We start from the raw sequence: 15534 nt of genomic DNA, 5'->3' as shown, positions 1-15534 counted from the left end.
AGGAGTTCCAGGGGCGGCAACTACGGCAAAATGTTTCTAATTGAGATGGGGTTATTGCTTTGTAATAGGTATATACTTATTGTTTTGGTTTTAAGAATGGGTTTCTTGCAACCCCTTCTCACATTTCTTTTCCTTACTTAGTCTAGTCCCCTGGGTTAATAACGCATTTGCAGCTGCAACAAATATTTTGACGACAACTACAAAGGTTCATGGACTACTTTTACAACTAACCATTGGATGGATTGGATGCTCGCTCTGTACTGTATTCTTATAAAAAATACCTTTAAAATTGAATATCTTTAGTTAAAGGTAATAAAAATAATATCGATAATGAGGTACTTGTGACAGATAAGGGGTTTAGGGGGGACAGAAAGACACATTCCAGTAAGTCTCTTGTAATAATCGAGTTATAAGTTATTAAAAATATCTCTTACCTTCTTCCGGGAAAGTGATATAGAAGGAGACGATGTCATCAGAAACGTTCTGTTGCACGTATTTGGAGAGCCGCTTCTCGTCGACGCCGTTCTTGTGAAGTGTCGCCATAAAGTCCGCTAGAGGGCGCGACATGCGGAACTGGATCTCTAGCTCACGGCCGGCGAACACTAGTGCCTCCTGTAAGTATTTTTTGTATTTTAATGATTTTTTTTTAATAATTGCTGCGTTTTTGCGTATGCATATTTATTTGAGTTGGTAGTAGAGCTTATTTTTGTCGTATAAAATTATATTCAGTGTTGGTGTTTACTGATTTGAACAGTGACAAGGCCTGATGTGGTTTATTACTCACAAAATTTAAAAAATGACAGCTTAGATAGGACTATAATCCGATATCTGGAGTTGATATGCGACGCGATTTCCAGTGGACGTTCCAGTAGTTAAATCGTGGATTGGTCTCAATTTAATCAAATAAAATATGTTTTTTTTTACGTGCGTTACTATACATGTTGTTATGTGTAGACTTGAATTATTATGACATTATTATTAATGATGAATGTGAATGTACCTGATGAGTAATAGGTACGAGTCCGAAGAGGCGAGTTGCCTTCGTCGGCCCCCACTCGCCGCTGGCGCAGTCCGGTAGCGGGACCATTACCGTTTGAAGCTCTACGCAGCAAATCTGGAAAATTTTAAAGTCATTCGATAAGTCAAAATATAGCTATCAAAAAAACTGTGATGTCGAGTGATAAACAATTTTAAAAAGATCTTATCAATTGATTTACAAGTTAAGCAATATTGGTCGCGTTCAGAAGTTTGGTGCTTGACGGCTAGTGGCAAAATTTCTCACGTGCTGTAATAGACACGATAGGATACAGAATAGCGTGGTGGAGTAGACTCCAAGTTTCGCCAGTTGTAGGGAAAGACCTGTGCAGTGGTAAGACATAAAAAGGGTTGGAGCCAGACAGTGACGTGACCAAAAAAATAAAATTGAAGTGGGTAGATAAAACAGGTAGTACCTTAAACTTGCAGACGCTCTTGAACTTCATGGGCTCGCCGGTGAGGTACTCGCGCGGCGTGACGGCGTTGGCGAAGATGTCGAGCAGGAAGCCGCCGCTGCACGGCGCGTGCACGCGGAACGACACCACGTTGCCCACCACCGACTGTGGACATGACGACGTGCAAATGTATAGTCCGCGCCAAACTGCTAGTTCGCTCTGAAGTTGTTGCGAGTGGGTGTAGTCATACAATTTGCTATGGCGACGCGATTCATTTCTATATTCAGAGCGGACTAGCAGTTTTCGCGGACTACACATTAATTAGAATGGGTACTAGGGCTGCTTAGAGCTAGGCTAGTATGCAAAGATACCGAATTTTGGGACTGGCCCAAAAGAACACTACATAAATACTATCTGAACTTTGAAGATTAAGGCTAGGAATTTATTCGACTGGATCTATGCTCCAATCAACTGATAAACCTCCCGATTGGTAGTAGGTATTCTACGTGAATGGTCACTCAGATTTAGATTCGAGTGGACCGTAGAAAGCAATCGATAAACTTTATTTTTTGTTTTAATTATGACGATACCAATTTTACACATATGTGACTTGTATTAGAGATTCCAAAGTGATGTATTCTGGTTTGAAAGAAAGGGGTTACACAATATTCATGTTAATATAATTATGCTCTACCTTAGTTTCGGGAATAACAACATACGTAATGACGATCCATGAGGAAATTTATGAACGGTAGTGTCATTTAACATCAGGTTTTAATGTGCTGTTTATCTGCCTGACATAAAAGTTTACCTGCATGACGAATCTCTTGAGACTGACGCCATCGAAGCCGTCTCCCTCGGTGTCGTAGAACTTGAGGTTGTAGTGGAAGATGAGCGAGCTCTGCATGTGTGCCGGCATGGCTATGCGCATAGTCGCCGCACCTGAACAACCACATTATTAACCAATTAACGTCTATATGGGTAAGTGTTTCTCTTGGGACGGACAGGGTAAAGCCAATAATTTATTATGTTTAATATCGACGGCAATTTACAAATTGTGAAGATCGTACAAACCTTAGAGAATTGTGAAAGTTACATTATAGATGTTTGGTTACAAATTGAATGCAAACGATGTTTTTGTACAATGTGAACCAATCCATTGGTATTATCGCTTGAAATAGTGTTAAACGCTGCTGTATTAAAGAGGGTTAAAGGAGAGATATGTGAACTTAGTTTTCAAGAGGAGCAGCATTAATATATGTGGGCAATCGTAGGTAAAGCTTCAATATTTAGGTTTGATTACAGGTCCACGGGAAAGTGTCTCATTTTTCACTTTAATATTACAGATAACTCACCAGTGGAGTCGGTAAACATAACAGCCTTGGTATTCGGGTCGCTGAAGTAGAGCCCGTAGCGGAAGAACAGCGAGCGCACGAAGGGCAGCTCCTCGAAGTCGTGCAGCGTGATGGGCGTCTTCAGCAGCTGCCAGTCCGGCTGCAGCGGGTAGAACTCGTAGATGAACTCGCGCGGGTCCGTCAGGAAGTAGTGGTCGTCGTATTCGTACCTGTTACGTTCATTTTAATATTAATTATTTTAGACCTCTCTATACATTAGAGTTTCTAGACGTAAGATGAATTATATTTTGGACAGAATATAAATATAAATATTATATACGAGTTCATGTTTGAGGCACCTTGACTTATATTACCGAGCCGTTTTGTTAGGTTCTATCTTCTTACTTATTGTTACTTCTCTTTTAAAGTTAACTTATAAGGATCTAACATCGTCTATCAGTTACTGTGTCATGGAAATGGTCTTTGATACTATTCGAAATACCAACCTTTACTTACCACTCGTCCCCTATTCCAGGTTTGGGCATATCCTTAACGTGGATCTGATTTTATTATTTTACTTCGCTTTTCACAATCATAGTTGAGCCATTATTGTCTGCTGGATAAGAGTCCTGGAAACTGTAGTCCTCCAGCTAGAATACATACCTCAAGCTGTCGCTCTTCCCTCTGTTCCCCGGCTTGGGCGCGTCCTTGGCGTTGACGAGGTGCCTCGCGCCCCAGTTGCACTGCACGAAGCGCCACGCGCCGGCCACGTACACCGCGTTCCAGGAGTTGCGGAAGCGGTTGTCCTCGAACCGCACGCCCGGCTGGTAGCCCGCGGACTTGCTGTAGCCCTTGATCACGACGCAGTGCAGCCCTGCGTAGCTGGGAACCGGTATTTATTGTGATGTGTGCTCTGTGGTTTATTCTTTGTATGTATGCTTATGTCTATTGTTTTGGTCAGAATAAAGTGGGAGAAGAAAAGTTTGTTTGTTGAAACATTTGTTTTTCTCATTATTTGATCATTATATTCTACCTAATTTGGATGGTGTGCCGTGAAATGCTTAAAGGAGTCTAAGGTTTACGTCAAAGTTCACCACGCTAAGTGCGAGTAGACTTTTTATAAAGCTCTTACGAATAATTCGACGGTACTTCGTAAACTGGTGCAGATGCGTTTTCACAACTTTACAGTAGAGCGATTTGAATGTTCTAATGCGTGTAACTTTAACATTATTCAACGTACATAGTTAAAATTTTAAAATGGTATAATTGAATCCTTTTGAAAAAAAACTGCATTATACGTAAATAATGTTAAAGTTACACGCATTAGAACATTCAAATCGCTCTACTGTAAAATTGTGAAAACGCACTTGCACCAGTTTACGTAGGACCCGTCGAATTAATTTTCCGTTAAACGTAAAGGTTAAGCTTTTAAATTATTTACTTCTAATACGCACGTAACTCCGAAAAATCTACATGTAATTTGAACAAAAAAGTGAAGTGGCAATTGTTTAGGGAAAATAGGCAATCATTTTAAATTTCAGTGTTATGTAAAGAATCGGAAGGTTCTATACTTATCATGTACTTATACTTAATTGTAATAGTACTTATCGAGTCACTATTATTAAGATACATATTCTACAAGAAAGCATTAAGTAAAACCGAGTTCAAGCAAAGTGACTCTATATGGTTGCAAAATAGTGTGAGAAAATCTACCATCTTGGGAAATAACTGAGCTATTATTTGAGCGTTCACCTCTTGGGATTGTTCTACAGATTCAAATCTATAAAAGCCCTTAATTTTTTCTTACATTATGAGATAGTGATTGTGCTTAGAATCCTATATACTCAGATATTTCGACAGTAAAGTATTTTGCTGTACAACCAGTAACAAAACTAAGTTAAGAAAGAAAGAAAGAAAACATTTATTTCGGTAAACATCCGATTATCGGTAAACATTTATATATCTGATACAAATTGTTCCTAGTAAGCAAAATTAACTTGTATTTGTGATTCGTGGTGTATGCGAGGTCGGCTTCACATATGTTACTGTCCCTCAGAACTATGTGAGAATGTCGTATGCCATTGTCAGTGGCAAATCACTCTGTTAAAACCATAAATTTTTACCACACGCAACACACGAAGTATTTGCACTAAGTGTCAGGTGCAAGGCATCTGACTTGAAGACTACTTGTGGTAAGCTATAGATGTTCATATAGATAAACTACCCGTTTATCATCAGTAGAACCTTTATAAAAATGCTTTCTTATAAAAAATACCGTTTTTGTACGTGTTGCGACTATACATGAACAATTTAGAAAATTTACCTGCACAATCTCTTAAACAGTACGTGGTAACTTTCAGTCCCGTGCTTGATGCCTCTAAGGAGCCCGAGGGGCGAATCCCCCCTGAGATTGTCATCAAACTGGATGTTATTCAGGTTCTTCACGGTGATCCAGCGGAAGATGGTGCGCGCCTTCTCCACGTCTGTCGCGCACCTGCCCACTAACTGCCGGACCAGGTCCGTGAAGGTCTTCTGGTCTTCTTGCGCTACCTGGAAGTAACATATAGTCCAGTATTAATTTTTGCTTAGTTGTGAGCACTTGGATGCGAATGCCGAAGATTGGGCTAAGTGGAACTCCTTGGGAAACTCCTAATGTCTAAGTTAGCAAAATGGCAAGAAGATTGAGTTTTATGAAATCTTTTGTTTGACTTCATTTAGGTGGCAAGCCGGATAATTTCCCAGAACGGCCTAATTGTGGACGCTTAGACGAAGTAAATGATATTTATACACAATTCCCTTGTCACTTATACAATTTGTTCCTAATACAACAGTACAAAAAGTAAGGCAGACATACTTTTCTGAGGTATTCCAGTATAGTCCCCAAGTAGGAATTTCATCTTCTATGATTACGGATGTCGATGGGCGGTAGGAGCCACTGACCATCAGGTGTACTGCATGCTCGCCTGATACTCTTACTTAAAAAATACTAACCGAAATAGCAATCTTGTCAACATCAGCGAACTCAGCCGGGTCGGTGTAGATGTGGAACTTGGAGACGAGTGGCGGCTGTGGTGCGGGAGCTCGCGCGGGGTACGGCGGCGCCTCCTCCCCGTCGAGGTACAGCGATGACGCCGCCATGTACTCCGAGCGCCGCTCCTGGATCAGTTCCATCATCTCGTGGCTCTGCTTCTCCACTAGCGCGGCTGTTGCTGCCCTGGTGGTTGTGAGGTAAGGAATTTATATAAGGTAGAGCCAGTAGTGTTTCACTACTGCTACACCTGTTTCTAGAGTGAATAAATTCTTGCGTTTTGATGGAATGGTGTAGCTATCGGCTGCGTTACATATGAGGCAACCATCTTAGACATTAGGAGTGGCAATGTATCTGTGACCAGCATCAGGCAGAAGTTGAAAAGAAGGCTTTGAGAAGTTGTATATGAAGTTGGTTAATTGGTTTATGGACGGCAATCAACACTTACCATCAGATTGACTGCATACTAGTTTTCAACTCGAAATCTCATACAAATTTACTTACTTAACATTATCAACAATTTACTTACTTAACATTAGTTTATTTATTCACTTATTCGCTATTCAATTTCTTGTTTTATTAATTCGTAATTCATTCCTTTATTTGTTTATTTTTAAAAATAATAAAACTTTGCTCACTTAAATGATACCTCACTTCTGAGGGTGAATTCATTTGCAAGTTGTTTTGTATCATGTTGTTATGCATCTTAAAAGCATTTTTTTAAGCCAATCGTTCCTACTTTATCATTTTCCTAGTAAAATATTATTTCTGTTTGCTCTAATTACTCCACCAACCTTTCATGTTCCAACATTTTCCTGGTAAGACTCTCCTTCTTCTTGTCTCTCCTGAGGGTCATGTTCTTCTCCAGGTCAGCTCGTTCCTGCTGGTGACGGAGGGTGAGCGCGCCGATCTCCGCGTCAGGCCGCCGCTTCTTCACCTGCATCTCTTGTTGAAACCTGTTCGTGAGCCTCTCCAGCTCCCGCTCCCATTCATCCTATAAAAATAATAACGAGCCTTGTGAGAGCATTCAATGAAATGTCGTTTAATGAAAATCAAGCAATGTTGGTGTGGATTTTACTCACATCTACTCGTATAGCGTAGCTAGCTAATACATTTCTGAGGAAAGTACCGTATGATGACCAAATACATGTTTGACAGATTTTTTCAATTTTATTCATAACTAGTATAAAATACCATAGTATTATATCACTTACTTGAATTTCCTCTCGTATTCTTCTGTTCTCTTCTTCGCGGTGTTTTGAGAATTTTCTGTACAAGTCATCTTCTTCTTGTCGATGTTTCATCTCCAATTTTGTTTGTTCATCTCGATCCTGAGGGCAATAAAAGTCTCAATTGAATATCTTTTGCCGATTACATTGCTTCTGTAAGATGAATTATTCGTTTTTATAAAATAAAAAAAAAACTTTTTTTATAAAATATAACCATTTTCTTAATTTTAACTTTTTAAATTATAATATGAAAGTATCTGCAAATTGCAAATTAATGTTAAGATAAGTAAATATTCATAAAAAAAAACAAAAATCATGTATTATTACGGTATCTTATTATTTTTTATCAGAGATACTTTAAATTTGGATACTTCAAATATTATATTACATGCAATAAATGTAATTACATGCAATGTAACGTAATATTTAAATGTGTATTCCTATTAACGCGGCATATGCGTGCTAAAACATCTCATATGTTTTGGCACGCATATGCCGCTACTAACCTGCACAATTAAGTTTTTGGAGTGAGAAAATTGTATGGACCAAATTACTCAATTATTGTCTCATTGTTGGAATTTAAAATATTGATTGATAACTGTAAAAGTAGTTTATCCCAATTTGTCATGACCACCTATGTGCTCGCGTGGGTAGAAAGTTATAGCAACATAATCGTACGTCTATTTGTCGCCATTTTCTTTAATCGCCATATTAGTAGACGCGTGAACACGGCAAAACATGGCGGCATGAGGAAGTTAATCAATTTAACGACATAATAAATGAACTCATCAACTCGACACCTGTCGTCGGAAAAGTGTCGCCCCCTCGCGTCGGGTCGAAGAAAGTGAAACGGTTCGTTCACCTGCGCGCGCGCAACCGGTCGCCTCGCAGATTCCGATTAGATAGACACGTAACTCGGACCGTTTGTTACACGCCGCCTTTAACTGGCGTTCATTTCATTCAGAACTCGCGTTTTATTGCAAAGGAATGTATCCGCGGCTTTCAAGTCGCAGTTTCAAGCATTAACATGTTTTAATTTGCTTATGTAATGTGTTTACGATCGCGAATATTTGTGTGGGTGCTAACATGAAATTACACGCACAACGCGATAAACAATCAAAGTAGGCCGTGCTTGTTACAACTATATAGACGCATTGAATGTGCATTGAGAATACCTGCCGAAGCTTCGGAGCGTATTAACATCGATTGTTTTGTGAACAAATTATGCAAGAGTTACGATTGTATACAATTGAATGACTCGACGCCGATAAAATTATAAATAGGTAATATTACACAGAAACGTTGTCAACAATGTACCTACATTATTATTCTATACAATATACGCGTTTTTATCAATGTGAGGGTCGACCCGGCGACGAATTTGTTTTTGTGCCGCTTAATCGTATATGTAGATAACGGTACCCATTATCGTCAGTAGCGAGGCAGGCGCTCGCCGACCGGTCGCGTTTAAATCTGTAATTTACATTGCGAAAATGTTGAAACTAGTCAGAGGAGTGCGGCGATTGAATGTCCAGTGCCGACGATACAGCTCCGCCACCATTATCGGCAGCGAACCGAACCGAAATGACCCGTATTACCAGGAGAATAAATCCAAAATGGACGAATTGGTGGAGGAGCTTCGTTTGAAAACGAATGAGGCTATCAAAGGTGGGACAGAAGACGCGGTTAAAAGGCACACGGCGAAAGGTAAATTGCTCGTGAGGGAGCGAATTAACCGGTTGGTGGACGAAGGCAGTGATGTATTGGAACTGAGTACGTTGGCCGCGGCTGACATGTACAAAGGCCAGGTTCCTAGCGCCGGTATTGTCACCGCTATCGGTAAAGTTCAAGGCCAAGACTGTATGATTGTTGCTAACGATTCTACGGTCAAAGGAGGAACCTACTTTCCCATGACCATTAAGAAGCATTTGAGAGCTCAAGAGATTGCACAAGAATGTCGTCTTCCTTGTATTTATCTCGTTGACTCTGGTGGTGCACATTTACCGGATCAATCGGAAGTATTCCCTGATAGAGAACACTTTGGACGAATCTTTTACAATCAAGCCAATATGTCAGCGGAGGGCATTCCACAAATATCAGTCGTAATGGGTTCCTGCACTGCTGGTGGCGCTTACATTCCTAGTATGTCGGATGAAAGTATTATAATAAAAAATCAAGGAACGATATTCTTAGCTGGCCCACCCTTAGTGAAAGCTGCGACAGGGGAAACTGTCTCGGCGGAAGATTTAGGAGGCGCGGATTTACATTGCCGACAGTCTGGTGTTACGGATCATTACGCCCAAGATGACGAACACGCCTTGCATCTAGCTAGGAATGTCGTAGCTAATTTGAATTGGAATAACGACCAGAAAACTAGAATTTATACACCCAAGGTTGACGAACCTGTACACGATATCGAAGATTTGCATGGAATTGTCGGCGCTAATATACAGAGGCCGTTTGACATTCGAGAAGTTATTGCCAGAGTTGTAGATGGAAGTCGATTCCACGAATTCAAACAACTTTACGGCGAAACATTAGTGTGCGGATTTGCATCTGTTTATGGACATGCAGTTGGTGTAATAGGAAATAATGGTGTATTACATTCGGAATCTGCATTAAAGGGATCTCATTTTATTCAGCTATGCGCGGCACGGAAGATCCCATTATTGTTTCTACAGAACATTACAGGATTTATGGTGGGGAGAGAGGCCGAGGCGGGTGGTATTGCCAAGAATGGCGCTAAGATGGTTACAGCTGTCAGCTGCTTTAAGGGACCAAAAATTACCGTTGTCGTCGGTGGTAGCTTTGGTGCTGGAAATTATGGAATGTGTGGGCGAGCGTATTCCCCTAGCTTCTTATACATGTGGCCAAATTCCCGGATATCGGTAATGGGTGGTCCTCAGGCCGCTACCGTGATGTCGTTAATAGCTAAAGAAAAAGCTCAGAGGGAAGGAAAACCTTGGACTGATGAGGACGAGAAAAAAGTGAGGGCGCCGCTAGAAGCTCTCTTTGAAAGAGAGGGTATTCCGTATTACAGTACAGCTAGATTATGGGACGATGGTATTGTAGCTCCAAAGAATACGAGAAAAGTGATTGGATTAAGTCTATCAGCTGCTCTCAATGCTCCATTCAGAGACAGTAAATTCGGTGTGTTCAGAATGTAATGTGAGATAAGCTAAGTAAAGAACTTGATTGTGATAAGGAATATTATGTGATGATAAGACTTGATATCTCACGTTAATTGTGTTGCTGTACGTACAATGTACATGATTTGTTTTTTGATTACATTTTATCTCCGATAAGACTGTTGCTAATCATTTTTTTACTGTAAATAAAATAAAATTATGTACAGATTGTAGTCGTGATTTTGTTTTTTTTTTTTAACATTTTTGAAAGTTTCAGTACATTTATTTAATTGCATGCTAATTTAATGTAAAACGAAAATAATATATTTAATTTTGTTTTATCATTAAACATATTTTTATTACTTAAGTACTATCAATCCATTTATTATATAAAAACCTATTAACAGAGAAAAATCTCATTAAATAATTCCCTTGTAATAATTTAATTGGTAAATAAACACTTAAGCAAATAATCATAAATAAATAAATCGGATGATTAATTGCGTAATTTTTATTCGTTATTCAGTATAATTACGAATATTATTTGTATTGAATATTTACTTATATATTTTTTTAACTTGCGTAGTATTTATTATCTACTTATATATCGTGTCTTGGAAATACGATTTTTTAGTTTACGTCCTTTATGTACCTAGCACCTATATTATTCTACATAATTATATATTTATAGTATTCCATGTAAATTTTAATCATTAATCATTCTAATGTCCTATCAAAATTGACATCAATTAAAGAATTGCTTCTTCACTGGGAGATAAAGCCGAAATATGTCCTAAAGTTGTAAAATTTACCGAGAGTAGGTACTAAAAATATTAAACTAAATACTGCTACTGCACGGCTTTGATATTTACTATTGCAGCCTACCACAATTTATATTATGAATTTATATTATTGCAGCCTACCACAATTTATATTATGAATCACAGAACCCTTTGTGGTGGTGAAGGTGGTAGAACCCTTTGTGGTTCGACTCCGGCGGCACCACCGCCACACCTAATTCTACCTAATAACAGCAGTGTTAGGCGCTGCTGTGTTCCAGTTTGAAGGGTGTGGTAAGGGAGACAGACTTTTCCGAGGCGTTCCAGCTTAGTCCTCAGGGGTAGCGGCGCATCTGTGGCCTACCTTAGGTAGGAATATTTAATCCTATCTGGGGTTGATTACAGATGTCCATGGGCGGCAGTAGCCACTTACCATCTGGTGGACTGCATGCTCGTCTGCTACTCCCATATTATAAAAAAATAATAATAACAAATGTTATGACACTTTAAATTAAAACTCTCGGTAGGTACTTGCTAAATTGACCTTCACTAGTCAATTAAAACGATTGCATAAAACAGCCAATTAAAATGGTTCCATCAATCACGTCGCTCAAGAGAACAGTTGTTGAATACAATGGCGCGATAAAAACTATATCCGTTGCTTATATTAATATGCAAATGACCTGCGCAATGTTCTCTACGTAGTACGTTCACGTATAGGTGAAATTATTGCACGTAATTACTGTATTTTAATTAGTTGTGAATGATTTTTATTGTTTCCTGTAATCCTTTTGTTGATAGAAAAGGATGGTGACAAAGTTATGGTTTAATTAAAACAAATTAATAGCTTTCATTCAACTTTTCTGTTTAGTTCGTATGTATGCTAGGGTCAAATCTTGTAATTGGATTTTAAACCAGTTAATTACAACCTACAATCGATTAAACTGAAATTTTGCATACTAGTTTGATTTGGATGACAATGCATAGTTTAGTGACGTTATTCATTATAGGATAAGTATATTGGTTTCATACACATTCATTCATCACATATGATCCGTGTGGTGCCGGCTGCGAATAGCACCACTCCCTCTCTTCCCGTGGATGTCGTAAGAGTCGACTAAGGGACAAAAACCAGGAGATGGGCAGCAGCGTCTCTCTGTGAATTTACCACCATACTGCGGTCACCAACACGCACAGCCAAGCGCGGTGACTATGGCAAAAACCCCCTAATGGCAGCTGCAACAAAACCCCGGCCCCCAGTCCCCGGCAGCCCCGCTATTCCTGGCTACGGTAGCGGTCACGGTTACGGCGGGGCAGGGGGTGCTAAGAATCTCCGGCAGAGATCGGGCTACCATAAACGACGACTGCTGCACCTGGCAACATATAACACCAGGACTCTGAGGAACGATGAGAAGATATATGAGCTGGAAGAAGAGATAGGCAAGTTAAACTGGAGTATTATAGGGTTGTCTGAAGTCCGAAGACAGGGGGAGGACTCGACGATCCTAAAATCCGGTAACTTGCTCTATCACCGGGAGGGCGAACATCTGTCCCAAGGTGGTGTCGGGTTTATCGTCAACAAATCCCTCGTCAACAACATAGTGGAGATCAAGAGTGTGTCGCCAAGGGTAGCATACCTTATACTCAGAGTATCTAAAAGATACTCGTTGAAGGTCATACAGGTATATGCGCCGACATCGACACACTCCGACGACGAGGTTGAGGTTATGTATGAGGACATATCAAAAGCCATACATACCTCAAAATCGTACTTCACGGTTGTGATGGGGGACTTCAATGCAAAACTAGGTGTCCAATATGGCGATGAGTCGAAGGTGGGGCCTTTCGGATTTGGTCATCGGAACCATCGAGGCCACTTGCTGGCTAACTTTTTGGAAAAGGAAGGATTCTATATGATGAACTCCTTTTTCAAGAAGAAGCCCCAGAGGAAGTGGACCTGGATGAGTCCCGATGGTACTACCAAAAACGAGATTGACTTCATATTGGCGGACAAACGGCATATATTTAACGATGTCTCTGTGATCAATAGGCTTAAAACCGGAAGCGATCACCGGATGGTTAGAGGCACGTTAAATATCCAAGTCAAGCTGGAACGGTCCCGCCTTATGAAGTCGATACTTCGTCCAACACCTTGCCAGGTCCAGGGCTCTGAAGACTTTCGACTCGAGCTCGATAATCGTCTGCGATGCCTAGAACGTTGCGTAGATGTTGACGATATTAACACCAAGTTGGTAGAAACTGTCCGTGAGGTGGGGTCGAAGTATTACCAGACCGCCTCCAAAAGAACAACTCAAAGGCTCTCAGCCCATACACTCGGACTTATGGCAGAGCGGCGGGCAATGTGTGTGCAGTCTCCGGCTTCACTGTCTAAGTACAGGCGGCTCAACGCACAGATCTTTAATAGAATGCGACACGACTTGCGCCTCTCTAATGCTATTCGCATTAAAGAGTGCATTGAGCGGAATAAAGGCTCCAAAGTCTTCGCAAGGGATCTGCGGGTTGGGCAAAGCTTGCTGACGCAGCTGAGGACGGATGCCGGCACCACAGTTGCCACGAGGCCTGAAGTTCTGAGAGAAATTGAGAAGTTCTACGGACAGTTATATACCACTTCGCGTGCGCCTCTACGACCTGTCTTTGACAAGCGAGCCACGCTAACCCGGCACTATACCGAAGATATCCCGGACGTCAGCCTTTACGAGATAAGAATGGCCCTCAAACAGCTCAAAAACAACCGAGCCCCTGGCGAAGACGGAATAACAACGGAACTGCTAAAAGCAGGTGGCAAACCGATTTTAATAGCACTCCAACAGCTATTCGATTCCGTCATTAGCCAGGGTATAGCACCGAAGGCGTGGAGCAAAAGCGTGGTGGTACTGTTCTTCAAAAAAGGCGATACGTCTTTGTTGAAGAACTACAGGCCCATTGCGCTTTTGAGCCATGTCTACAAAGTGTTCTCGAGGGTCATCTACAATCGAATAGCTCGCAGGCTCGACGACTTCCAGCCTCCCGAACAAGCCGGCTTTCGAAAAGGCTTTAGCACCATGGACCACATACACACGCTGCGGCAGGTGGTACAGAAGTCCGAGGAGTACAACCTGCCGTTGTGCGTGGCTTATGTGGACTATGAGAAAGCCTTCGATTCTATCGAGACGTGGGCGGTATTGGAGTCACTCCAGAGGTGCCAGATCGACTATCGATACATCGAAGTGTTGAAGTGTATGTATAAGGCAGCCTCAATGACGATCCGATTACACGACAGAAGTACGGACCCCATCCAAGTGCAGCGAGGTGTGAGACAGGGTGACGTATTGTCTCCAAAACTGTTTACCGCTGCACTGGAGGACGTGTTCAAACTGATGGAGTGGAAAGGATTCGGCATCAACATCGATGGCGAATACATCACTCACCTTCGATTCGCAGACGATATCGTCATCATGGCGGAGTCGCTGGAGGACCTCAATACCATGCTCAATGACCTCTGTGACGCCTCTCAACGGGTAGGTCTTAAGATGAACATGGACAAGACGAAGATCATGTCTAACGTCCATGTCACACCCATGCCGGTCGTTGTAGATGGCGTCACACTCGAAGTTGTTGACGAATACGTTTACCTGGGACAGATAATCCAGATGGGTAAGTCCAACTTTGAGAAAGAGGTCACTCGTAGAATCCGACTCGGTTGGGCAGCGTTCGGGAAATTGCGTGACATCTTCTCATCCAAGATACCTCAGAGCCTGAAGTCGAAGATGTTCGAGCAGTGTGTGTTGCCAGTGATGACGTACGGTGCCGAGACGTGGTCTTTCACTGTGGACCTAATACGAAGACTCAAAGTCGCTCAGCGAGCTATGGAGAGAGCTATGCTCGGTATTTCCCTACGCGACAGAATTCGTAACGAGGAAATCCGTAGGCGAACGAAAGTTACCGACATAGCTCTCAAAATAAGCAAGCTGAAGTGGCAATGGGCTGGCCACATAGTTCGCAGGACCGATAACCGGTGGGGTCGGAAGGTCCTCGAATGGAGACCACGTCTCGGCAAAAGGAGTACAGGACGCCCCCCGACCAGGTGGACTGACGACCTGAAGCGGACGGCGGGTAACCGCTGGATGCAGACGGCCCAAGACCGGTCGGAGTGGCGCAGACTAGGGGAGGCCTATGTCCAGCAGTGGACCAGTAAAGGCTGATGGATGGATATTGGTTTCAAATGAGATTTTTTTTAAGAATATGAAAATCAATATGATTTTACTAATAGCTGGTTTTAAAAACTTTTTAAATAGGTTTAAATTTAGGTAACTTTTCTAACGATAAAAACATGAAGCCTAATAAGTTAGTTAGTAGTAGTTGTTTAGTTAATACAGAAATCTCACAACAGCTTGTATAGTCTGTCTATAGTCTCTCTAGTCTCTATAGTAGCTTCAGTCCAAGATTAAGCCGTACTGGCAGCTAAAAAGTAAATAAAAAAAAAGCGCTCGTGTTACCAATCATGTTAAAAATTGGCAATTATTGTGAAAACAAACATTTTAGATTCATTGCATTCTACATATTAGTCATATATCTTAAGATTATGACACTTGTTTCATGCTCGTGC

At 41.3% G+C, this 15534-nt stretch overlaps 2 protein-coding genes across 7 annotated transcripts in view; one reads left to right on the top strand and one right to left on the bottom strand.

Annotated features, from left to right (window-relative positions):
* The window catches only part of Hil (peptidase hillarin), an 87604-nt gene that overhangs the window by 2470 nt on the left and 69600 nt on the right, over nucleotides 1–15534 (bottom strand). For all 6 annotated transcript variants that reach the window (XM_073086578.1, XM_073086579.1, XM_073086577.1 and 3 more), the window contains exons 5-14: nucleotides 7007–7123; nucleotides 6587–6786; nucleotides 5756–5978; nucleotides 5088–5314; nucleotides 3428–3646; nucleotides 2786–2994; nucleotides 2242–2372; nucleotides 1452–1595; nucleotides 1001–1114; nucleotides 435–612 (exon numbers count right to left, since the gene is read on the bottom strand). In XM_073086578.1, the coding sequence (XP_072942679.1) occupies nucleotides 435–612; nucleotides 1001–1114; nucleotides 1452–1595; nucleotides 2242–2372; nucleotides 2786–2994; nucleotides 3428–3646; nucleotides 5088–5314; nucleotides 5756–5978; nucleotides 6587–6786; nucleotides 7007–7123 (1762 nt within the window). The remainder of the gene's footprint in view (nucleotides 1–434; nucleotides 613–1000; nucleotides 1115–1451; nucleotides 1596–2241; nucleotides 2373–2785; nucleotides 2995–3427; nucleotides 3647–5087; nucleotides 5315–5755; nucleotides 5979–6586; nucleotides 6787–7006; nucleotides 7124–15534) is intronic.
* Mccc2 (methylcrotonyl-CoA carboxylase subunit 2) lies at nucleotides 7900–10382 on the top strand. Its single transcript, XM_073086512.1, has one exon. The coding sequence runs from the start codon at nucleotides 8515–8517 to the stop codon at nucleotides 10186–10188; it is 1674 nt and encodes a 557-aa protein (XP_072942613.1). The 5' UTR covers nucleotides 7900–8514; the 3' UTR covers nucleotides 10189–10382.

This window comes from Epargyreus clarus, unplaced genomic scaffold, assembly GCF_041222505.1.
Source record: "Epargyreus clarus isolate Ecla_fem2 unplaced genomic scaffold, WU_Ecla_fem_2.2 ptg000024l, whole genome shotgun sequence".
NCBI classification, from domain to species: Eukaryota; Metazoa; Arthropoda; class Insecta; order Lepidoptera; family Hesperiidae; genus Epargyreus; species Epargyreus clarus.
Note: the sequence above shows the minus strand (reverse complement) of the source record. Positions and strands in the feature narration are given on the sequence as shown.

Excerpts from the sequence above, each read along its gene's own strand:
- Mccc2 (XM_073086512.1), top strand. The coding sequence starts at position 8,515 with ATGTTGAAACTAGTCAGAGGAGTGCGGCGATTGAATGTCCAGTGCCGA.